Raw genomic sequence first — 26977 nt, 5'->3', positions numbered from 1 at the left:
CCATGTTCTAAAAAAAGTGACCTGTTTGCAACTTTTCTAACCTCTCGATTTAAAAAGTAGTAGATAAAATGGCGGAAATTGTTCCTAACCCCATGTTTTAAGAGTAAAACTGCATGAATAATTGCTTCTAAAATTGTTCTAAACCCAATGTTTGATTAAAAAAGTGAATTGTTTGCAACTTCGCATATAAAAATGGACATTAAATTTGTTCTAAACCCCATGTTCTAAAAAGTGACCTGTTTGCAACTTTTCTAACCTCGATTTAAAAGTTAGTAGATAAAATGGCGGAAATTGTTCCTAACCCCATGTTTTAAGAGTAAACTGCAAGAATAATTGCTTCTAAAATTTTTTTTAAACCCCCGTGTAAGAAGAATTGTTGGCAACCTTGCATTTAAAACTCCCATGTTCTAAAAACAACACAATGTTTAAAGTATACAAACTTTATTTTAAGTTGATGATAATTGGAAGAGGAATAATAAACGAGCAGATTTGATAATTTAATTTCTGTGGCATTTATTCACAAATTAATAGAAGCTAAATAATACATATTACAATTTGTTACAAGTCTAGAAACTTTATTTAAGTTGATAATTGCAAGAAGAATAATAAATGAGCAGATGTGATTATTTTGTGTGGCATTTATTCACAACTTGGAAATAAAAGGTAGGGGACAAAGGACAAAGGACAAAGGACAAAGGACAAAGGACAAAGGACAAAGGACAAAGGACAAAGGACAAAGGACAAAGGACAAAGGACAAAGGACAAAGGACAAAGGACAAAGGACAAAGGACAAAGGACAAAGGACAAAGGACAAAGGTCAAAGGAGAAAGGACAAAGGACACAGGACAAAGGACAAAGGACAAAGGACAAAGGACAAAGGACAAAGGACAAAGGACAAAGGACAAAGGACAAAGGACAAAGGACAAAGGACAAAGGACAAAGGACAAAGGACAAAGGACAAAGGACAAAGGACAAAGGACAAAGGACAAAGGACAAAGGACAAAGGACAAAGGACAAAGGACAAAGGACAAAGGACAAAGGACAAAGGACAAAGGACAAAGGACAAAGGACAAAGGACAAAGGACAAAGGACAAAGGACAAAGGACAAAGGACAAAGGACAAAGGACAAAGGACAAAGGACAAAGGACAAAGGACAAAGGACAAAGGACAAAGGACAAAGGACAAAGGACAAAGGACAAAGGACAAAGGACAAAGGACAAAGGACAAAGGACAAAGGACAAAGGACAAAGGACAAAGGACAAAGGACAAAGGACAAAGGACAAAGGACAAAGGACAAAGGACAAAGGACAAAGGACAAAGGACAAAGGACAAAGGACAAAGGACAAAGGACAAAGGACAAAGGACAAAGGACAAAGGACAAAGGACAAAGGACAAAGGACAAAGGACAAAGGACAAAGGACAAAGGACAAAGGACAAAGGACAAAGGACAAAGGACAAAGGACAAAGGACAAAGGACAAAGGACAAAGGACAAAGGACAAAGGACAAAGGACAAAGGACAAAGGACAAAGGACAAAGGACAAAGGACAAAGGACAAAGGACAAAGGACAAAGGACAAAGGACAAAGGACAAAGGACAAAGGACAAAGGACAAAGGACAAAGGACAAAGGACAAAGGACAAAGTTTTAGCGGGAGGGGAGGCGGGAGGGAGTGTAAGGACAAATTTTTAGCGGGAGGGGAGGCGGGAGGGAGTGTAAGGACAAATTTTTAGCGGGAGGGGAGGCGGGAGGGAGTGTAAGGACAAATTTTTAGCGGGAGGGGTGGCGGGAGGGAGTGTAAGGACAAATTTTTAGCGGGAGGGGAGGCGGGAGGGAGTGTAAGGACAAATTTTTAGCGGGAGGGGAGGCGGGAGGGAGTGTAAGGACAAATTTTTAGCGGGAGGGGAGGCGGGAGGGAGTGTAAGGACAAATTTTTAGCGGGAGGGGAGGCGGGAGGGAGTGTAAGGACAAATTTTTAGCGGGAGGGGAGGCGGGAGGGAGTTTAAGGACAAATTTTTAGCGGGAGGGGAGGCGGGAGGGAGTTTAAGGACAAATTTTTAGCGGGAGGGGAGGCGGGAGGGAGTTTAAGGACAAATTTTTAGCGGGAGGGGAGGCGGGAGGGAGTTTAAGGACAAATTTTTAGCGGGAGGGGAGGCGGGAGGGAGTTTAAGGACAAATTTTTAGCGGGAGGGGAGGCGGGAGGGAGTTTAAGGACAAATTTTTAGCGGGAGGGGAGGCGGGAGGGAGTTTAAGGACAAATTTTTAGCGGGAGGGGAGGCGGGAGGGAGTTTAAGGACAAATTTTTAGCGGGAGGGGAGGCGGGAGGGAGTTTAAGGACAAATTTTTAGCGGGAGGGGAGGCGGGAGGGAGTTTAAGGACAAATTTTTAGCGGGAGGGGAGGCGGGAGGGAGTTTAAGGACAAATTTTTAGCGGGAGGGGAGGCGGGAGGGAGTTTAAGGACAAATTTTTAGCGGGAGGGGAGGCGGGAGGGAGTTTAAGGACAAATTTTTAGCGGGAGGGGAGGCGGGAGGGAGTTTAAGGACAAATTTTTAGCGGGAGGGGAGGCGGGAGGGAGTTTAAGGACAAAGTTTTAGGGGGAGGGGAGGCGGGAGGGTGTTTAAGGACAAAGTTTTAGGGGGAGGGGAGGCGGGAGGGTGTTTAGAGACACAAAGAAACACAAGCAAGGTCTTCATTCTCTTTATACTGCTTTACTGATGTTCATTCTTCCGAGTTGAAAGAAACTTCACTCATCTTCAGGCATCGGATGATCTTTCCAACCTGTAGTCAACAGAAAAAATACATATTAAATCACAATATATGTGCAGAGTTGATAAACATTCTAGATTCCAAAGTATTTGACAAGTAGTGCATTTTTTTAACATTTATAAATTGGGAAGGATATCTAACATGCTTTTACTGAGCTTTTGATTCCCATTTCATTATAGAAAACGGGTTAAAAACTTACCGGTACTATAATCTGTTCCTTCCTTTACACTGTCTACCTCCCCATTGATGAGTGAATCCAGAAAGCTGGAATAAACAATGTATAAAGGCATTATGCAAACTGCAAGGATTTTGTTCCATTTGCCACGCTCTGTTTATGATATTTTCCACCTGGGTTTTTACAAATAGTGAATGTTAAAATGCATATACATGTATTAAGGGTTAGCCCTGTCGAAAATATCAACTATGGTAGGAATGGACCACATCATTCCAAAGTGCTGGGAAACAGTGCATTCTAAACCAGCAGTTTTAAAGAAAAATTCATGAAACTATATCCTCTTGTGCATTACGGTATATCAGCCAAAAACACATTCCAAGCCTAACCTTCAGGACAGTCATCTCGCTTCCGTCTGTCTCTCCTCCTGTCGATGTCCATGTAGGTGTCTTCCACGCTGTAATTAAAAAAACTGATGACGTTACACAACCTACCACAGCCGTTAAAAAATGCAACGTAAAACAAACACTGACAAAATGAATTAAATCTGAAATAACTAGGCTACAACTTCAGAGGATTGACGTCCATGTTTTTTACGTTTGGATTGAGCATCCTGGAATTATGGCAGGCAATTTGTCCCCAAAATATCAGGGATAACAGATATAAAACATCATATCCACAACGTACCTTAATCAACATCAGCTTGTCTTCCTCTGCCGACTTTGGCACGTCTGTCGACTTCAGCACATATACCTCTGCCGACATCTCTCTCTGCATTTGTGACTATCTCTGCCTGCAACAAAGGGGACATGGGATGGCTGCATAATCAATAGTTCTTTACAAATTACTTTCAGTATTAAAGTTCACTGCAAGGTTTCTGTGCAAAAAGATACATAATTTGTAATGTATACTTTGTACACACGATAAGACAGTTTGTGGTGCAGTAACTATCCTGAATACGTCACTTCCTGCTGAGACCGACTATTGAGGAGGGACTGTGGTAGACAATGTGGATTCCTTTCATACAACTTGCTTTTTACTTTTTGTGGGGAAAGAGTATTTTGGAGAAATATGATGCAAACAAAAGGGAAAGTAAAAAAACGTCCAATAAACTAAATCTGACGGCCGTGTGAAATTCGTGTCTTTAAGCTTGTATACCAATTGGCAAGGTCATTTATAAATGATTCATCTACTGGAAATATTCAATAAAACTGAAAATAAAGTAACATTTTGGGACTGTCCTTTTTTCGTCGACCTCCAAATAAAGTTGCCCATTCATCTCTTGGTTTTCAGCTGCCGTTTTTGCAGTTGTGTTTCAAAACAGAATCAAAACCCACATCCACACACATCCCCAATCCATCCCACATTCAAAGGCTCACACCAAGAAGAGGTCGTTTTTCAATTTTATATTAACTGTTAAATCATATGATAAAATATCCAAAGAAGCTACAGATTGCAACTTCTTCATTTTACCAGAAAACCACTTGATGGTATTATTTACAGCTGAAACCCTGACTTTTGAAAAAGCAAGATTATCGACCAACTTTCAACACCGCCATAAGTAGCAACTCTTGAAAGTCCGTGGTGTAATATTTGACAATATTTCTATGGCAATGCCCTGCAATGCAGACTGTGAAGAGCAATCAAGTTTGTGTTTGACACATCATAAATGTTCACAGACTTCACAAACATCGTGTATGAAATAACAATTATTAGCCCAAATGCTGAGCTTCTTCTGAAATTGCAAAAGAAATCTCGCTCACCTTAAAAGTGAAATCTGTAAGGCGTCTGAAACTGCTGTTTGATGAGATGACAGAGATGATCAACTGCTCTGTTCTTAGTTTACTGGAAGCCAATGATGTATGTCCCTCAATAGCCAGCAAGTTATGAGAAGCCACACAATACCTGCATTTGAAATTGGGTCAGTAAAAGCAATGGTTTAACAAAAACGTCAAATTATTCTTTTATTCAAGCATGCTAAACTTAACCTGTCAGGGTGAGACTTTAATAAAAGACTGACAGAATATGTAAAAATGCAAAACAGAAAAAAAGGAATGCATTCAACCCAAAAACATGCAGTTGTCTTCTGCACTTTTACTGGACAGCTCAGAAAAGGACAGAAAATTTTAAAAAATTACAGCTTTTCTAGATGTTTTGGTTCAATATGAAATCCATACAACTTCAAACAAAAATTTTATAAAGGCAAATAGATTTCTACTGAATGCAGAAAAAGGATGGGTTCTTGATTATGAAATGGCTACCCGCAAGGTTCTTGGGAAATTATTATTATTATTTATTTCTGATAATGACACAAAGGATTCCTAAAAAGTACCCTTGGCACTGTAGCTGGCAAGCCTGAAGAAACCTGCTGTGAGGACACAATGAGAATCAGATAGGGACTGAAAACCCTATCCGCGTGCGGACCGAGCCGAAAATAAAGTATTCTCTTGGTTTCTAGTTCAAATAGCAATTCCAAGCGTAGTTCACAACTTTTATGACAACGGTTTGGGCAATGCATAATGTTGAAAGCTTTGATTTAGTAAATACGCTACTCACATTCACGAGATGCAACACCGGCACAGAAGGGCCCACTGCAGAAAGGTAGCCACTGGGAACTGGTATCAATGGCAAGGCGTATGCCGGAGCATAACATCAATGGCATCAAGAGACAGGTAGCACACATAGGATGGTTGGGCATCTACGAGGGGGCTGCATCAAGACCTCGTGGAGAAACAACAGAACAGCGCTATCCGTGGAGCGGTGATGTTGGTAGGAAAACGTCCACAAATGGTTCGAGGATCAGTGACGAGACGCCATACTCAAATCCTTATGTGCGTTGTCCGGGATGGGATTCCCCGGTCACTGAATGCATGGGCGGAAAGGCATCCACTGAGATGGAAGAGCTTCTCAAACAGCTGTGTAGTGGGGACTGGTATTATTCACATCGCTGTGACATCCTAAGGAAAGCAGCATAGACTGGATGGCGTCTAGTCTCACTTCAGTTTCTTGGCATGAATACGAAAATCAAAGAATGGACACCATTAAATACACGTAAAACCGTGGACAAATTAGTTGTTCTTAGCTCCCAAAACAGATGACAGTCAACCAAACAATTTGCATTAATGCACAAATTCAAAATGTTGCTCTTTTTCTGTTGCAATTAAAATTCAAACTTTGCATTTGAGATTTGCAGGCTTATATAGCTTATAGCTGAACTCAGAATTGAGTGAGTAGTGCATCTTGAAGACCACATTTTAGTATATCTGCTCAAGTTGAAGTTTACACCCTATAAGGTACATGTACATGTATGTACCGGGTACACGTACTTATACCTAAAAAATCATAACCCCTTGTACAATAAAACACATTGATTCTAATGACACTATCGAGACAATCTGATGTCTTTACAATGAGATCAGAGAAAGTGGTCTAATAGGTAGTTGTGGGCTTGACTCTTGATTACATTAGGATTGAATCTTGTTTTAGGAGTGAATGGGGGAGATATTAATTATGAGGCATGGGCTAATAGACTTGGGAGCCAAGAGCCACCGCAGGTAATACCTGTACACGTACATTTAAAAGAAAATCTTGAGAAGATGATGCAGCATTGTTACAAGAATAAACATCATCAAATACAATTTCTGAAGCAAATTAAACACATACATACTGACGGTGTTGGCACTGATCTTTTGCAAGACAGATTTTCCTAAACTTGTCAGTATTCTCATCAGTCCTAAATGTATTTCCTTTTAAAGCAACCTTTTAATGTTCGGTATGGAGAACTCGGGAGCCAAGGAGAATGTTCAGTATACCCCAATGTTTGGTACATAGGTGTTCAGAATAGCAGTATTGGGCTGAATCACTTAAACTATTCAAGAACTTTACAGCACTGGAACTTAACAAACAGCTGAATTTTTGTGTATAACGTTCACTGCAGTCATTTAAACAAATTTATATTCGTAATGAAAATGCAACATGAAGTAATTGATGCAAAATGAACAAAATCTCAATTAACTACACTTCGACAAAGTTAGGAAATTCCAATTGATGCAGGTCAACTTTGAAAAAAGTATTCAGAGGGAGCTTCTTGAACAACAGCAAGCAATTTGTCTCAAAAATGATGAATTCATCAAGACATAAGGAATGACAAGATGGAAGCACTTTTAAATCTCTACCGGTAAATCTCAAATTAATAACACGTCATCACAAATCATCATATCCAATGCCAGCTGGTCTTCCTCTGACGACTTCAACTCTCTGACCGTCTACCTCTGCCATTAGCTTGTCCACCTCTGCTGACATCAGCCTGTACGCCTCCACTGTCAGCGTGACCACCTCTGCTGACATCAGCCTGTACGCCTCCACTGTCAGCGTGACCACCTCTGCTGATGTCAGCCTGTACGCCTCCACTGTCAGCGTGACCGCCTCTGCCGAACTTAGCACATCTATTTCTGCTGACATCATCCAGTCTACCTCTACTGTCAGCGTATCCGCTTCGGCCGACATCGGCCAGTCTACCTCTGTCAACCTAAGCACCGATGTTAACTTCAGCCTGTCAATATCTTCAGCCAATCTCTAACGACTTCCGGCTGTCTACATATGTGTACCTGTGTGCTTTTTTGACTCTCCCTTTATGCAACAAAGGTACGTGTAAACAGGAAGATATTATTGTTTTACTAGAGAATCTGCAAAACCAAACTTTTACTTTCACCACTTGAAACTTTCAAGTTTAAAATACACTTTAAACTTTCTATATGAATTATGAAAAGATGCATAATTGAGCTGAGAATGCAGCGAGGAAATATTCAAAGAATAGGTTTTAGTACGATGACAGGTTTACATGACACAAGTACATGTACATTCGAAAGCGCTGACAGTCTTGGCCTTATTGCACATTGATAACAAACCCAAAGACAGGAACAACGAATACTGAATAAACATTGTAAGGAAAATAGGGCTGGCAGTTGAGTCAGTTTGTAAGTCATTGTATTTTATTTATTTCAAATTTTGCTCTGGCCGGAAGGGGAATACTGACAAAGTTCCCAACAGGAACGTTTCGCACAGTATGCATCCTGGTCTTCAAGTGTCAAGTAATACCTAAAATGTCTATCAAATGTGGCAGTTACATGTACTTTCACCCAACACATCCAATGAAAATAACCATCCCCTGTGACAAGGAATATTACTGTAAGACTTGAGCAATGTGCCAACATCTTCCTATCCAAATTGTCTTTACATGTATTGATACATGTCACATAAGTGTAATGCAGCCCTACTGTACTGTACACAGCACTGACAGAGCAAGCTCCAAGTGTCAAAGTTCAGTTTTTGGCACAGGTTTAGCCAAAAAATTGCACTTGCACTAGTAATTTTTAAAGTGAATTTCTTGTTATTACTGAATCTAAGATGGAGGACATAATACGGCACAGATGTCAATTTTCCTGTGCACTATGCTGCTGGATCTGAGCGTATTAGTCAGACCTGTATGCTTGGAAGGTTACAAGGCAGTTTAATTCAGAGTGGTCGCATGGTGCTCAATACAGGATTTCATGCTGCTGGGTTCATACATGTACAACGGACAAAAACATTATTACAAAATGATCCCAATTTCAGAAGAACCAAATGTGATAAACCGTTGCACGTGGATCACAACATTCATTACAAAATGATCCCAACGTCAGAAGAACCGAATGTGATAAAAAGTTGCACACGGATCACAATATTTTCAATGAAAAAATTGATGTTTTTATGACACGGTTTTCCTTTTAGATTACTGTAGATCACTGCAGGGAAAAATCAGTGGTGTGGGTTTATGGAATTGTTTCCTACCGGTACCTTGTTCATACCTTTGAGCTTCTCAAGTTCAGGATAGGAAAGAGACTTACCAAACTGCAGAGAGCACAGAAACTTCACAATTCCTGAGTTACATCAAATTGATGATTTGAGACATGACGTACACGTACAGTACATGTAAGGCTGCATGCTGAATTGTAAATAGCACCTGGGAAGAAAATGTCAAAATGGAAAATGCCAAAAATTAACTAAAAGAAACATCTGCACTGCATGAAATGTATCAAGCAACAGGCTTGGAAGTGTATTGAAATGTATGACATCATGGTCTGGTCATTGCTAGACTGAAACAACAGTAGTAGATGTACGTACATGTACCGGTATGGTACGTGTACATGTACGTACAAGCCACATACACGTACATGTATGTGTATACTTGTTTGGTGTAAGACTCCTTCATTGAATAATTTTACTGTCAACCTCTACATATGGTACATGTACATACATGTAAATGTATACCCATGTAAGCTCTTTTTGTTTCACACGGGATCTGGATCTTGAATAGAAAATTACGACGCGCATCTCATTATGCAAGGTGCAAGCCTATTTCAAGGTAACGAACAAACTGACAAGATCTTTTGCATTCCCCAAAACATCGAAAAGTATGTCTCGTTTTCTCTAGGCCAGTTTCGATTTATAAACTAGTTTCATTTTATGGCAACGTTGCTAGACAGGCTTGTAAAAGCGTGTCGAAAAACTCAAACTCAAAACTCAAACGGACCCAAGCGCAAGTGTGTGGTGAGCAAAGCCCGCTTCTTTTGCAAAAGGGATCTGTCTCTACGAATGCATGGACTCGTTTGAAAAGTTTAACGAGACGCTGCTACCACCCTGAGTGCTTTTTATAGCGTCAGTGAATCAGAATATACTCAACACCAACAAGTCTGGCAAAGCTTTACAAAATAGCGTCAGCAAATCAGAATACACCCAAACACAACAAGTCTGGCAAAGCTTTACAAAATAGCGTCAGCGAATCAGAATACACCCAAACACAACAAGTCTGGCAAAGCTTTACAAAATAGCGTCAGTGAATCAGAATACACCCAAACACAACAAGTCTGGCAAAGCTTTACAAAATAGCGTCAGCGAATCAGAATACACCCAAGAACAAGTCTGGCAAAGCTTTACAAAATAGCATCAGTGAATTAGAATACACCCAGGAACAACAAGTCTGGCAAAGCTTTGAACTGTAAAACCCTCTGTGACTATCACAATCTTTATGTCAAAACAGAGAACTTCCTTTTGGCAGATGTGTTTCAAAACTTTAGAGACATGTCTTATAAAAACTATGGTTTCGATCCTGCCAACTATTACACAGCTCCTGGATTTTTTTGGGATGCCTTGTGAAAACACACCGGTGAACAGCTCGAGTTAATTACAGACCCTGATGTTCATTTGCTTTTTTTTGAACATGCCAAATGCGGTGGCATCTCTAGTGTGGGAAGTGAACGCTATGCAAAAGCAAACAATGGATTTATTGAAGATTTTGACCCAGGTATAAAACCATCCACCTACGTGTACATTGCCTGTCCCGATGCAAACAAATTCTATAGGTGTGCTATGTCTCAGCCGCTACATTTGGCAAATTTTAAATGGATAAAATACCTACATGTAGAGCGCTATACAAGCGAGCACATCTTAAATTTAGCAACTTAGATTACTACAGGCACATGCTCGAGGTGGATCTCCAGTACCCACAAGTGCTACATGTACATGATTCTCACAATGATTACCCCCCTTGGGCCAGAAAACCTGGTTATACAAGGTGTACCTATAAAAAGTTATAGCGATTATCAAAAGAAATTACTCTACAAAAAATACAAAAGCTGTAACAGGTTAATAGCGACGCTCGCAACAAAAGAAAAATATGTTTTGCACTATTGCATTTTGCAGCTATACATGTACTTACAACTGGGCTGAAGATTAAAAAAAGTACACCGCGTGTTAAGATTTAGATAACCAGCTTGGATGAAAAGCTTTATTGCTAAAAATACCAAGCTGCGCACGCAAGCAACCGCAAGCTTTGAAAAAGACTTTTTTAAATTGGCCAACAATGCAGTTTTGGGTAAAACAATGGAGAATGTACGTAAACGTTGTAGCGCCAAGCTGATCAGGGACCACAACAACGATGCTGAGAAATGTAAGAGGCTGCCGGCTAAACCGAGTTTTAAAAGGCTGTGGGCTATTCGCGTTTTAAAAGCGTGAGGCCATTTCCAGAATGCAACATGTGTTATGTGGAACTTTTAAAACAAAAGTGGTGCTTAATAAGCCGATCTACTGTGGAGTGAACATCCATGATCTTCAATTTGTCAAAGATGTTAATGTTTAATTTTATTACAACACGTTGAAAGCTCGTTATGGTGACCGTGTGGGGCTACTTTATACTGATACCGAAAGTTTGGTGTATGAGTTACAAATTAACGATCTCTATAAGGATCTAGTGCAGATCCAAGACCAACATTGGGAAATTTTAAGACGAATTTGGTGGGCAAGTTTTATCAGAAGTTGTCTGTATCTGGCCCAAGAAGTATTCAATTTTAATAGGCGAGCGCAGCTAGCGAGCGCAGCTAGCATGTGCTCAAGAAAGCCAAAAGGGGTCACTAAACTTGTTACCGATAGAGACCTAACCCACGAATCTTATAAAGACTGTCTCTTTAACAAATCTAAAATTATTAACCAGCAGCGACTGATTAAATCAGACAAAGATCCCCTAAATACCAAGCGATACATTTTGTCCAACGGGATAGATACCCTAGCCTATGATCACTACAGAACAACTCGCTCACTGCACTCACTCACAACTCAAGCTCAAGCCTCAGCAGAACCAGGCAGTAACGCAGTGTCTTTGGGTACCACTTGAAGCTCTTCTTGCACAAAAGAACGCTTGGGCCTGTCAGTCAGGTAATACGGCGTTGGACCCGTTGTTACGTTTTACTGTTAATCTGTTTGAACTGACTCGTATGCTTATCGATCTGATATATCTCAACACTCCAAATAGGATTGGTCGCTCTCGTAATTGTGCCACCTTCTTGTTTACCTGGGTAATACAAGTATCAGACCAGGGCATCTGAGGGAAGCTCTACCCACTCTGCTCTCTAGGGTACAGCTGCCAACTGTTTTACTCGATCTAGCTTAATCACTTCCAAAGGACTTAGCTCACTTCCTTGCTCGTTCTCGGATCAACTAGGTTTTTCTTTGTTTAGAGCTTTCACGCGTCGGGGCAACCTTGTAACCCATTCCACATTTTGCTCACTTGGATTTAACATTTCTTGCGATCCCTTCTACAATCCCTTGCGATCGATGAACCCCCGGCTCACCTACTAGCACTTGGATGCCCTTCCTGAAGAGCATTTTTTTAACTTGCCTTTAAATTCCAAAGCAGAGTCTACTTGTTCTTGGCGAGGGAACTTTAATAGAGATTTGTCATAAATTTATTTTACAGCATCTGCTGTAAAAGGTCTGCTTCTAATATCTAGAAGCCATGTCAACCACCATTAATGTGTATTTGTAAGTACGTCATTGCACACGATCCCAGGGCAAATACAACATGTCCATTTGGTGCGTGTCATTGGGTTTAGCAAACTATGTTTGTAAAGTTCACAGTCTAGGTATGTACCCTAGAGCAGGTAGATAAATTTACCAAATGGCTTGTTTCGCTAACGAGGCTCTTACTACGCTCTTATCGACACCGGTTTTCTCGTGTTAAAGTCTCACAGCTCCCTCTCCTTTCCAATAACCTCTAAGGCTGTAGTAAACCTCTTTCAGCTAAACTTCTTTGACCTTTGTTTGCTCTTGAATCTCTCTCTTTTAAAAAGAAGGAAAAAGGTTGAAGTCACAAGACCCCACTAAACTACCTTTCGCCAGTATCGATAAACGAGATAACCCAAAAGGGCACTTCCACCTGACACAAACACGAGCTCACTTTCTTTTTGATCGTCGTTTGGTGCGTAAAAATCACTCGACGTGGGTTCTGGTGGAAGTCCCAAGTGGTTGGTACCAGTGATTTCACTGTATACCATCAACGCTTCATCCCAATTTTTAAAGGTTTGCTCTGAAGCTTTTTCTTTTTGAATGCACTTGTTGGAGAATATAACAAATCAGATACCCTCTGGAACATGGTCATTGACCAACCAGTTAGAAGCTTGAAAGGCGAGTTCATCCTTTTCAAAGAAGGTAAAAAAAAAACAAAGTTTTTTCAACCAACACATCACTAACCGCAGAAGGCAACCCAACCAACTTTATTCGCAAGGACTGTACAAATACCAACACTGGAACGAAGCTAGCTAGCCACGTGGACGCAGAGTAGGCGACTCAGGTGGAATTATGATACAAATGATTCGAGAAGCAGAAACCTTGGGCGAACTGACGATGTACGTGATTCTCATCATGGTTGCTCAACTCACGATCGCAGATGGAAATTTTAAAATTTGAGTTACTGAGTTGTATTCTGTCAGAGTTTTTGGAAGTTTTTGTAGAGTTTGCAAAGTTTAAACATTGGCAAAACGAACTCGGGTAAAACCAAGTGGGTGTTGGACATGCTTGAAACCAGTTATCAAGGTTTTTTGAAGATCATCTGTCCCATGGTTTTTAAAAATAAAACGTATCTCGAAAGACGTTGAGTGTTTACTGATCCCAATGTGTATCTCTGTGACATCGATAGAGAAAATCTTGGGTTCCACGAAGCGATCGATCTGTTTCGCGATGCCTTTGAGGGAATTAACAAGCTGTTTTGATTGACAACTGCAGTTTCGAACAGCAAGTCAAATATCGAAGAGTAGTAAAATAACAGTACTTGTGCTCTCAGCAGGACAGCATTTTTGAGCAGGCACTACCACCACTCGTGTTGGTTGTTGACGCAGAAATATAACTAGGTGTTGAAAGACTACAGAGAAAACAAGTCTTGGGTGGTGTTGTTCTATTGCAAGGCTGGAGTCAGCTTTGACCAAGTGTTAGAAGAAAACGACATTGTCAACAACGTTCTTGGTTAAGGAGACATTTGAGAGAAGTGAAATTTTCCAAGTTGGTGTTAAAAACCGATCCACCTGTGAGTTGGTGTTTGTTGTAGGGTAGCTATACAGAGAACTTGCAACAACTTGTAAGAAGATTTTAAAGTGTTGCTGCAAATTAAAAGTATCTATGCTGCAAGACTTTTTAAAACTACATGTATGTTCAGGTAGTTATTGAACAAGTTAACGCACAAGTTGGTGTTTGTTGTAACTTGTTGTAAACCACCTATAGGAGATCTTATAACAAAGAGTTTTTTGTTACGGTAAATTAAAAGTAGCTATACTGCAATATGTTAAAGTAGTTTTTAAACTAGTGTATTACACCCGCGAATATATACGCTTGAAAAAAAAATTTATAACAAAACTAACCTTCTCAGTCACGTGTTAGAGCAATGTTTGAGCAAAATTAAGCAACATCTTATTGCGTCTTTTAAAAATGGAAGACCTCAATACGATTTCAAACCAGAAGCAAGTGCAGCGAGCTTGCAAAACTCACAACTCAACCATACCCAAACCGTTAACTACAAAGACTGACTTTGTGCGATAGTAGCACAATCGGGTGATTCCAATCAGTATCTTGGCAAGGAGTACTCAGTCAAAGAAATAGAAATTCTACCGCCTGCAGAACAAGAAAGACCGTATCAACGTTATTTGGCTAAATTTGACAGGGAAGTCATCACAACGGTGGGTGAAAGTCTGTTGTCTTTTAACTCAGCAACCCCACCTCAAGTTTCAAAACATAAACCAGAAATTTTAGAAATGGAGTAATTTAAAACCAACTAAGAAAAACCCAAAAAAATTTAACATTTTTTTATCTAGTTCGTATTATAAAACAACAAACAAGATGGCAACAAACACAAAAGATATCATCAACTTAATTTACAACGGTGCAGTCGTGAGCATGATTTTCACGGGATACGCAATGTTGGGTAAACAGCCACTGAAATGGAAGACACCCGATCTAGACCGATTGAGTTTGGAAGACATTGCAAAACTCACGGCATTTTTTAGCTGGTTCAACAGCAACCCAAGAGCAGTTGGTAGCAAAGGGGTAAAATACCCATGGATGAGTTTGATCAGTCAGGTGAAGAACACGTAGACCCAGCAGAACAGTTGGACACAGAACTAGAATGGGACAACAGCTTTGATACCATACAACAAACCACAGAAGAACACATTCCCACAATAGATCTCAGTAAAGACACCTTAAATCGAGGAAGAAACATATTTATAAATAATCCTGAAGTAGACCATTTCTATATATTTTAAACTTACCGGTATAACTGACCTACCAAGTCCTAAATAAGAAATGTTGAATATCGTAAAGGTAAAGGCCTGTTTTATAAATCTGTCGGTAGTAATGGTGAAGTATTGCTAACTGATAAAAGCAAACCTCACATATTTGTAAGTCTAAATACAATAGCTAAGAATGCCAAAGAAGCCAGTTACCCAAACGGAGCAAATTTTATTCGAAACGAACTGGGTTTTTGTGATAATGGAAAAAAAATCAACAAGCACAATTGACCTTAGCCACCGTTGTAACTGAAAACATCCTGTTACAAGAACTTCCTCAAGAAGCAGATCGAGTAAGTGATATCATAGAAGACCTTATCCAAGACAGAGAGGTGCAAACAGAAGGCTTTAACTTTAGAGAGACAAATTGTTACAAACGGTAAAAGGAGCCCTTATATTAAACCTAGACAAGTTGGACGCGTTAGACAAAAAAATGCAACAGACCAAAAACGAATTAGACCAAGCGCAATCACCAGAAGACCACCAAGAAATTAGAGATTTCGAGGGAGAAAGACGAGGTAGGCTCATAATCAAAGACACCGTCTGCTTAAGAACTCAAATCAATTGCATCAAAGAAACGATCGAAGCGGTGTTAGACAACGATCTGACTCTACAAGATCAAAACTGTACGCTGTTTCGAGAACAAGGTGTGACAATCGTAAGTATATTGATGACTTTTAGTTTAGCGATTTCAACAATTGTGAGTTCTATCGTAGCTGGTATCAGAGCCGTAGGAGGTCCCACGCTAACTCCAAAACCGGCACCCGCTCCTACCCCCACACCAACCAAGCCAGGTTTTAAAAATTGGATCTAAAAACAGCTGCAAAACTTGGATAACGTGTTAAAAAACTCAGTGTGTCTGCGCTAGGGGCTTTGCCTGGTATCATCGGGAGCATACTTTTTTGGTTGTTTAATGTTACAAGTAAAGTTTTCGGTTGGGTAGCGGAGCATGTGTGAACGTTGTTTTTAATGGTAGGTGCTTTGGTGTGGTTTGGGTAAAAAGTAAAAAGTTAACACCCTGTCGCGATTGGACGAGGTGTTAAAGTGCCTTTAATCTTTTTTTGGTGAGCGGGTCAACTCGCTAAATGCTATGCGCCCTTTGGGTTGCTCGCTTAGCACTTTGCTCCCTTTGGGTTGCTCACTTAGCAGTTTGCGCCCTACGGGCTACTGGCAAACCAAATCAAAGCCAGTGAAATCGCAACCACACCATGCGTCAGTTCTTTGTTTTTGTGAATGTCTAGCTGGGTAGGAGTCTTGCTCTCGTTAGCAGCTTTGGGTTTGATGTCTTTTGTAATGGGTGGTGGTGGTGGAGCCGTTTGGTTTGGTTGCACTGCTGTTGAAATGGGTAGGCTTGTGCGGAACTCCCAGTTCCAAGTGGAATCGCGGTTCCAAAGAAATTTCAGAATTGGCAGCTCTGCTTTTGTGGAGAACTAGGTCCCCACTTTTGGCGGTTCCAGTATCAGAAAGCCAACTCCAAACATCCCATCCGAGTCCAAGTCACCGCTAATGCAGGCCTGCCACACCTGTAGTGACAACTAAGAACATCAGATCTGAGCGCGAGTCATCACTCTAGACTCATTCTAGTACTGTGCCCCTCTGTTGTGACACTAAAATGTTCATGAACATGTACAGTACTATAAATGTACATTGTGTACTACAGTGTACTTACTGTTGCACAATGCCCGGGTGTGAAGACTTGTTCTGTACATGTATAGTACAGTACATGTTTCCACTTTGCAGAGTGGCAGTGCAGTTTCCGTCAACTTGCTTTCCAGTCGAGTAGTAGGCTACAGCATTCGGAATTTGGGAACGTGGCATCCAATCAAAAATGTTTTGTTGGGCCACTTGATGATCTCTTTGGCCTTATATGGAACGTAAGCGCGGGGCTGGCATGCAAAAGATTGGACTGAATATACATGAAGAATTGGCTAAGCCTACACAGCTCTCAGGTGATTCAGAAGTGTCAGAGACACAATCAAAGGAACTCCATCAACAGGCTATCCTGGTAAGTTTGCTTTTAATTTTGTAAGGGGATAAACCACCAATCAGGCAAATTCATGACTAACTTTCGTCCACCAACATTTTACTTCGGTATGTTAGAAACCCTTGTTAGTCGTACAAATAATGCAATGCCTATGCTATATATGTATTATTTTCACTACTAACGGGCTACACGTAAAATGTAAACTTGTAAAACTGTAAACCTGTCAAACATGGCAAAAATACACTTTATCAACTAATTTAAACTGAATAACAAAATTCAAAGTACATATTCTTGCGGGAAATTGTAGCCATTTGTTGACAGTACATGTGAGTCTATTCAAAACCTAACTTCATACTTCTTTTTATTTTTACACAGAGTCAGGTTAGATCGGAGACACTATATGCATCGACCTCAGAACGGCAAAAGCAGCTCACAGATGCAGTGGCCAAACACCTTGTCCGTGGCATGAAACCAGTATATACCTTGGAGGAGCAGAGCTTCAAAGACATGCTTCAGGTGTTTGACCCACGCTACAAGCTGCCGTCACGGAAGACGTTTTCTTCGGTATTGTTGCCTAAACTGTACAACAAGGTGAAGGAAGAGATTGTCTTTCCCGCGCTTAACGAGGCAAAATACATCTCCATTACCACTGACATGTGGACAAGTCGATCCTCAGACCAATACATTGGTTTGACGGCGCATCTTATCTCACCATATTGGAAAATGGCAAGGCACACTGTCGAGAACACCGAACTCCCTCCTCCACATGATAACACACACGTCGCAGAGTCGTTGGACCACATCTTGGATCAGTGCTAAATCCCAATCACCAAGATCAGTGCAATAGTAACTGACAATGCGTCAAACATAAAGGCTGTGTGTGAAGTAATGGTGGTTTAGAACGTTCCCTGCTTTGGACACACCTTGAACCTTGTCATAAAGGCAGGGTTGCCTTGCTGAAGTGTTCAAAATACACTGGGAAGGTGTTCCAAATTGGTCGAGTTTGTAAGGCGCTCATCCAAGGCCAAGTACATGCTAACGGAGCAGCAGGAAGCATTGAATTTGCCACCTCACAAACTCATCCAAGACGTTGCCAAGATGGGGTTCAACCCATGACATGCTGGAACAACAACAGCCCATCTGCAACTTGCTGGTTGCCATGAAAAAGAAAGAACTGGACTTATCAAACCACAAAGTTGCCATAGTGGAATCACTAGTGACAATTCTTTGACCAATAAAACAGGTCACAGAATCATTCTCTGGTGAGACCTACATGTACGTTACAGTGTCGGGTATCCTTCCCACTATTTGATATATCGAAGGGGTGCTGGAAGACAAAGAGTACGAGATTCTGGAGATTCAACAGGTAAAGGCAACAATGGTACAGACGTTGGCAAGCTACTATATTGACAACGACACTTGCCAGTTTCTGTTGATGGCCTGTTTTTTTGGATGAACGATATAAGCACCTGCCGTTCATTCAAGGAGCAGGTGCGGCGGCTGTGAAAGGTGGCATTTAAGATATGGCTAAATGTTTTGCTCCTGAGCTGATCACAGAAGAACAAGGAAAACACAACCTTCGAGCATATCCTGCCAAGAGCAATGGTGAAGGCGCTGATAAGAGAACTGACACTTCAACGACACCGCCGCTTAAAAAATTCAAGAGTGCGGCTGTATTATTTCACAACGCTTTTGGAGAAGAGGATGAAGATGACGATGCCAATAGGTCACCAGAAAGGATTGCGTCGGAGGAGGTGAAAAGGTACATTGCTGATGGAAAATTGTTGCCGGACGACGACCAGTTGAGTGGTGGAGACTGAATGGCCACCAGTATCCAACACTTACTAAGTTGGCGAGACTTTATCTGTGCGTCCCTGCGACTAGTGTGCCGTCGGAACGACTGTTCAGTATGGCTGGTAATATTGTCAGGGCAAAATGATCTCTGCTGAAGCCAACGAACGTAAGACTGCTCACATTCCTACATGGCAATATGCCTTAAGACGGTGTCAGTGATCCAGTGAACTGCAATATTTCCAATATGTACATTGCACTGTAGAAAATAATGCCTTTACGTAATTTTTAAATGTTTGAGGCCACGTGATTTGTTTCTTGGAATACGGGCATTTCAACGGGAGAAATAAGTACTAGGTTTTCAACTTCGAGAAAGTTTCACACTAGAGGAAGAATGGAGAAAACACTTTTTTGTTGTTCTGTATGCGACATTGTTAATAATCGGCAGGTTCGTGAGGTTAAAAATCTATTCGTGAAGTACATTGTGTCACTATTTCCCTTCCTAAATTTGACATTAAATGACATGCTATCATTATCCAATGGCCAATAAGTGAGTGTAGCGTGTATGGAAATCTTCCCTTTTTACTTTTGCTATTCACGTGTTGTTCCCAGATTTTTCTTTCATTGTCCCCACCCGTACAGCCTTGTCAAGTTGTTGGGTTGGTACCCCAGCTTCATGTTAGAGGTTGTGATCTGCAAGTTGTTGCGGCAACCTTCACATGTTCTGATTCAGAGATCCATGTCTGAGGGTACGAGGTACAAACTGGGTGATACAACAAAGTTCAAAGACGTTTTGGCATATTGTAACGAGTTTTGAAACTGATCGATCGATTGCTTGAGATCCAGAACCAGATTGAGAGATTCCACAATGTTTACAAATTGTCGTTGCACATCTAATCCTTTAGCCAGGGCTAACATGCTGGTTTTGGTCTGTGCTTGCGCTCCTAACAACACGTAAACATAAGCTCTGATTGATTCATTCACTGCAGTCAAGCCCGCATTCGTCAAGTAAGTCGTTTTGGTATAAACTCTTGCAAAGTAAGTTTCCTATCGTCCGATTGTTCGATCGTCACTGTATAATGGCTTGGGTGTCCTGACCCTCTTGACGGATCGGGAATGCCAAATCCCATGTAAGTCGCATAAAGATATTTTCTGTGTCCTCCCAAGTCACGTTTGTTGTAACTGCAACCAGGGACTGGTTTGTATCCATTTTCATCATAAAAAGTGGTGCCTATTCCATTTGTAATGGTGTCTCGCATCTATCTAAACGATTGAGTCGAGTCAACATTAAACAATAAACACCTATCGTTAAAACTTTCTAAGATTTTAGTCATTGTTCAAAGCGTCAAACACGTTATCTTTGGGGATGAGTATTTTGCAATCAAACAAGACCTTTCTAACCATGTAATACACATGGAAATTAAACAGAGCTAAAATGTATGAGTTTGAGTCACTGAGTACGTCCCATCCGACACCGCAGGCCATAGTGGCACAATATACCGCAAAGTTGAGTTGGTTGTGATAAAATTACATAGGACTGCTAGACCAACGGTGTACAAAGAAGTCCATTCTAACTCTAGGCACTTTGTAAGCATCTATTAAATTCGGAAACTTGGCAAAAAAGGTGTTGTTTTTTGTTAACTTTAATCACGAGTTGACTGTAGTTGATGTCCATGCTTGCTTATTTAAAAAGGTGTTAATTAAGTTAGATTTATTTTTTTTGTTTAGTGTTTTTAAAATTACACATCATGAGTCAGGTTCACACTTTTCACTTTACTGAAAATGAGCAGACGTTTAAACTACAAGACTACATCGATAACTTGCAAGGTAAAAAAGTCGTTAGAATTAAGGTTCCACCCTGGATATTTTATCATTATAAACTCCACCGAAATTGATTGGCAAACTCAAATAAATGGCAGACTGGCAAAATTGCAGCATGAAAGGCGCAAAGATAATGAAGAAGAAACAGCAGAACCAAGCCCAGCAAACTGGAGAACTGATAGACAAGATGTTGATATAGAATTTACAGAGCCTATGGTACTTACAGTACCGTTGTCAGAATTAGAGGCAGACGGTTCGACCTTGTTTTTTTAAAGAAATAAGCGATTATATTCGAACTTATGAGACAGGAAATCTAGAAGAATTTAGCGATACCATTAGTCCAAAAGTAGATGACCTCAACAGACAAAAAGAAAGAACGAGGAATAGACTTAGAGAATCATTAAAAGAAATGGAAATAGAAACCAGTGATCTAATAATTGATAGGCCGCAACAAAACGCATATCTACTGTATATGTAGTATTCTTATCTAGTGAAAAATCCGATAGTTATAGAGAAGCTCAACACATTGCATTAAAGTTCATTCAAGAAGGATTTATAGAGGACAGTTCAGACAAAAGAACGAGAATAATTAGAAGTGCTCAATCTGAACCTAGAGATGCTCTTTTAGTTATGGGATTTAATAGATGGCTACACTCCTGGGAAATATCTAGAGATGTTTTGCAGCCTGGAGAGCATTGTAAAATCGTCATTCTTCTTAGATTTTACAATGTTGATTGGTTCAAATTTGTTTTAAACGCAATTTCGGGTGTAAGTTTTAAAGTTCAACGAGACACAAAATTGATTGCAATTATGGTGACAGATTTAAATCTTAGATTGCGGTTGGGTAAAGAAGTCTCAAAACTGTTAAACCTGCCAAAAGGTAGGCTAGTACCAAATGTTCTTTACAAAGGGAAAATAAATGTAAACCCTTTCAATGAGCTTTGGATACACTGTCAAGAGTTAAACACCAGTTACAACTCCTTTAATGGTTGATCTTCAGACGTGTTATGCTCTGTTACAGACCTGAGCAAACCCTATAGGGTGCACAGCGTTAAACGAAGCAAGTTGCCAAAGCCACTTAAAAATGGAAAAATAAAACGTTCCATTTTCGGTGAGAAACGACAGGGGAGAGGTCATTATTAAAAAAGGTGCTGGAATTTCGCACTATTAGTGATCGAGAATTTACCGAAAGGAAGTAATGGACTAGGAAATAATGCATACGTGTTGGTAATCTGCGTAGGTTGCAGGCGGTAGACTACATGTATGCTAGAAGAGCAGCAACGTCAGCTAACAACCACAGAGGAACAGCTCACAAGAACCTCACAAACAGCTCTTCAAATTATTGATGAGCAATTTCAAGACTAAGACTGCATCACGGCCCAACAACTGTTTGGCTACTTCATATGACCAAACCAACCTCAAGAGGCATCCATACTGAATGTCTTAAACCAAACAGTCTAATTTCAAGGTAACCGCATCTTCCAAATGAGATTGCCAAGCATTGTTGCTGTCTACATGTATATTGCTCTTATCTCTGGAATACAACCCACTATCCTCAACTTATAGTCCTATCCACCTTCATCAAAACAAAGATAGCAAGAAAAAATTCAATACAGAATCAAACTATTTCTCTGGTATATGCAAAGCCAAAACCAAGAAAACCGAATCCAATAAAAAAACATTTCTTAGAAGAACACAATTATTAAACCAAATCATCCAAAGTGACACTAATGCAAACCGAAAAAAAAATTGAAAGGTCTGAGCTCCATCCCCACTCCTGCTGAACCAAACTGCACAATACTTTTGAATGATAAAAACACCTTCAATCAAAGACCAAGAATAGCACTCTTAATGGATATTCATTAACACCTCAGACAGTCTCCCTATTCAACAACATGCAACTTGACCTTCTATTAACATTTGATAATGCCTGCTGAGATGTGATAACGCCTGCTGTGTAAAACACACTCTGGTACCTGGATACGAGAGAGTTTACTCCATCCTTATTAGTCATGAGTCTGCGTGTGACGCAACATGCAGAATGCACCACATGCGCAAAGTCTATTTACTTGTACAAGGGGATTCTACTGGACAATTTTCAAAAGGAATATACATGTACCATAAAATGGATGGGGGCATTTGGGAAAATAAAAGTAAAGTTTTAGAACAAAATCATTGAAAATCCATCATATGTTGACTTCTTTTGACTCTCTGAATAAAAAGGTATTTATGAATGGGAATAAATATTTGGAGCACTGTCGTGGAGACATTTAAAGATCATTAGACACACTTTAAAAATTACCCTATATTTTACTGGCAACCAATGTAATTGCATCAGCACAGGAGTGATGTGGTCAAATTTCTTGCCATTAGTGAGTAACCTTGCTGCAGCATTCTGGACTCTCTGCTAAGGAGCAAGGGCTGATGCCAATAGACCTATTAAAACAGAGTTACAATAGTCTATGCGAGACGTAACAAGTGCATGAATAATCCGCTCCGTGGCTGATTGACCCAAAAAAATGTTTAATTTTGCTTATATTGTACAGGTGATACATTGCAGAGCGAGAGATGTTCTTGATGAGGGATTGCATATTCATTTCGTTGTCAAAATCACACCCAGACTCTTGACTCTGTGATTACCAATATTCACAACAGTTCTAGGAATTTTGCTGAACGACAAATGCGATCCAATGATAAGCAGATCTGTCTTATCATCATTTAGTTTCAAAGAATTAATCGCCATCCAACATTTGATGTCGTCACAGCATTTCTCCAAAACTGACACTTGTTGCTGTGTGTTACTGGCAGTTGGCTGAGCTGACAAATACAACTGAGTGTCATCTGCATTGAAATGACAACTCAGTCCATGATGCCTAATAAGTAAGTTTAAAGAAATTGAGAAAGTCGCTATAACGTGATAGCTTCAGCAATTACTGGCCTTTTTGAGGCTGAATGTGACATGGGGCAAAACACACAGAAAGCCACGAAATCTAGAGAAAGTGGTCTACCTAGTGCAACGGAAACTGTAGCTTATATATCGACCTTGCCTGATTTCACCCCGCTCAGTGAATGTTGTACGCAAGAGGGTTACGCAACATTGATGTGCGGATACGGACTCCCCGTAATGAGCGTGGCGTGTAAAAACTCGGATTGTTCTACGATGCCAGTCACAGACGGATTGGGTTAACTGCATCAAATGTTAAGTTACACGTATATGCGACAGTGGCTGTAGCTCAGTAGTCATAAAACATGACCTTGTTCCGGATGAACAACTCACTGGTGCCAAAAAGTCATATATTCTTGTCGATGGAACTGTTCGCGTATCTCCAGTCGCAAGAATTAAATTAGACTCACCCTATTTTGTTGGCTGGACTGACGCCCTTGGCATGAGACAGTGTACTACGTCATATTAGGTAACATATCAGGCGTCAGATCACTGAATAATCCCGACCTGCTCTGGCAATGTGGTGTCTCTTCAAACACTCAATTTGGAGATAGACCACAGCCGCGTTGATACGATGTCATGTGCAGTAATGACGCGAGCACAACGAGCTGTGCAGGATAGACCATTAAGGAAACATAAGGTACCTGAAAGTATTCCAGACATCTCGAAATCTGAAATTACGAGCGAACAAGCTAATGATCCGTCGTTGGCCCATATACGAGAAATTGCAGAGAAGGGCAATCAAACAAATACGGATCAACTTCCACTTTCTACTGGCTTGACGGTGTGTTGTATAGGAAGTTCGAATCACCCACTCTCCAATATGGAGACGTGTGTCCTCAACTTGTAGTTCCTATTAAATACTGAGTTAATGTAATTAACTTTGTAGCTCACGAAACCATCCTGGGTGGACCCCAAGGAGCAAGGAAAACGTGCGATAAGGTTATGGGCGAATTCTTTTGGCCAGGGTGTCAGGCAGATACATGTATCACCGGATATTGTCGTTCCCACGACATATGTCAATGGACTATTCCAAAGGCAAAGTGACCAAGGTACATTGTACATGTGCCACTGGGAGATATGCCCCTTATAGATATGGCATTTAAACGTGTGGCTGTGGACATTACAGGCCCCCTTCATCCTAAGTCTGACAGAGGCCATCGTTTCATATTGACCCTGATTGATTACGCGGCATCCAGAAGCCGTTGCTCTACCTACCAGTAGTATTGAAACTACCAGGGTAGTATAGTACATGTAGATGCCATGATCGATGTATTCACACGAGTCGGCTTCCCAACTGAAACCCTTTCCGATCAGGGATGACAGTTTACATCAGATCTCATGAAAGAAACGAGTAGGCTCTTGTCGATAAAACAGATGACCACTACTCCATACCACCCTTCGTGCAACAGTTTGGTTGAATGCATGAACTTAAACTAATGTTGAAACAGCTTCGCGCAGAAAAGCTGCGCGATTGGGATCGCTATCCTGGACCTCTCCTCTTTGCATATCATGAAACCCCTCACTCAAGCTTGAAATTTGCACCCTTCAAAGTACTTTACAGTCGCACAGTCCATAGTCCGATAGCTATCTTACGCGAACTTTGGACGGCTAATGTTGAAAGTCCAGAAGTTAAAACTACACACCAACATGTTCTCGATCTCTGCGAGCGTCTAGAAAAGACGTGGGAAATCAAACAGCAGAATTTGCAAACGTTGGTAGATATTAACAAACACTACTACAATGCAAAAAGTTGAGCCCAAAGTTTCAATGGCGGTGGCCTCGTATTACTACTCCTACATACTGTACTGACCAAAACAAACTATTACTATGGTTATAGGTCCTTTCCCTGTACTAGCCAAAGTCGGAAACATTGATTACCGTACAGATCTTGGCGACGGTACAGTCAAGACCTTCCATGCCAACATGCTGAAGTGGTACATGTATGTGATAAGGTTAGTTGAGCATGAAACAAAATGAAAAACAAATGAATGAAAACGTACTTGAACCCGTATGTGTGGGTGTCACTGAAACTGAACAGAAGCCATGAGAGTAGGAACCAAATGCCGAAACGAAGACGGCCAATGAAGATATTATTAGGATGTCACCATTGGAAGCTTAAGAAACAGTAGATGATATCAAAATAACTGCCGAGACAGCAGGCCAAAAAAAGAAAAAAAACAAGTTCAGTGTTTGTCCTTTCCTCTACAGCCAATAGAAAGTGCTATACACACAACTCAAGGTACATGTACATGTACAAACAATGTACATGTACATGTATGTACATGTGCATTGATACTCCATTGGACCCTTTCGCTGTATTTCTCCTTAAAGTACGGTTACAATATTGAGTTTGGAACAATTCAAGAAAAAACACTGACATTAGACATTGTTATTCTAACATGAAACTAAACCTGAAACTAACCAATATGAAATGATATATGACATCCACAGTCATACATGTACATGCAAACTGGTACTTATTTAGAGTCGGGATTTGAAAAGTGGTAAATGTAAAGTTGAAAAATAGTTGAATATTTTCAAAATTGAAAAGAAACTAATTCATTTGGCTTCCTTTTGGTCAGATATAAGTACATGTACATGGTGTGAATTTGAATTCAGTGAGTATGCAACAAATAAACATGGCTGTGCACATGCACATGTATGCATGCATGTACATGTATAACAGCGACATAAAACTTTCTTGAGACAAGACGAAAATGGCCTGATAGAAACTCACCCCTTTATTGCCTTAATGAATTTCCTGCTCTGTCGGTTAACTGTTCATCAGCACACCCCATCAATCTGAATGGTGTCCTTTAGTTACCACCAGATGAGTGACAAAGTGTAACGGCTGGGCATGGTCTATCTGCTGGCTCCCTCCCAAGACAGCACAATGGTGTCAGTAAACCAGCGTTCTCACCGCAGAGCCTGAAAAGAAACAAAAGAAAAAAACAACTTTAATCAGCTAATTGTGGATGATTTCCACACACATGTACACGTACCCTGTATTCAACCAAAAGGGTTATATATCGGTATCTCCTTACTTCTCCAGAAACCCAATATTTCAGTCAGGAAGTTTTGTTAAAGGAAAAACCAGTTATTTCCAAATATAAAACTTTATCAAAGTCATCAAAAGAACACACCCATTTATGATGAATATATACCAAAGAAAGTGTGAGTGACCAGGTATGAATTAGAACACATTTGTTTTCTTCGAGCATAAAGGGCTGAATGTACAGCTGTGAATTGTTGGAGAAATGTGTAGTGGAAGTTTCAGTGGTGCACGTAGTATACTCTTGTGGGGGTGCACAGGGTATAGGAGATTCACTTCACACTGGTCTGGCACAGGCTAG

At 40.5% G+C, this 26977-nt stretch overlaps 1 protein-coding gene across 3 annotated transcripts in view; it reads right to left on the bottom strand.

Moving 5' to 3' along the window:
• Positions 1-1945: 1945 nt before the first annotated feature.
• LOC147798065 (uncharacterized) overlaps positions 1946-26977 on the bottom strand; it is a 48201-nt gene continuing 23169 nt past the window's right edge. Inside the window, exons 2-9 of one of the 3 annotated variants that reach the window (XM_087141514.1) lie at positions 26362-26552; positions 8821-8936; positions 5492-5940; positions 4699-4840; positions 3623-3728; positions 3325-3392; positions 2963-3027; positions 1946-2775 (exon numbers count right to left, since the gene is read on the bottom strand). In XM_087141514.1, coding sequence (XP_086997640.1) covers positions 3624-3728; positions 4699-4840; positions 5492-5493 — 249 coding nt within the window. In that variant the 5' untranslated portion in view covers positions 5494-5940; positions 8821-8936; positions 26362-26552 and the 3' untranslated portion in view covers positions 1946-2775; positions 2963-3027; positions 3325-3392; position 3623. The other 2 variants (XM_087141516.1, XM_087141513.1) reach the window with 2 other exon arrangements.

Source organism: Acanthaster planci, linkage group LG09 (genome assembly GCF_054643075.1).
Source record: "Acanthaster planci isolate LZ-2023a linkage group LG09, COTS_SCS, whole genome shotgun sequence".
Classification (NCBI taxonomy): Eukaryota; Metazoa; Echinodermata; class Asteroidea; order Valvatida; family Acanthasteridae; genus Acanthaster; species Acanthaster planci.
Note: the sequence above shows the minus strand (reverse complement) of the source record. Positions and strands in the feature narration are given on the sequence as shown.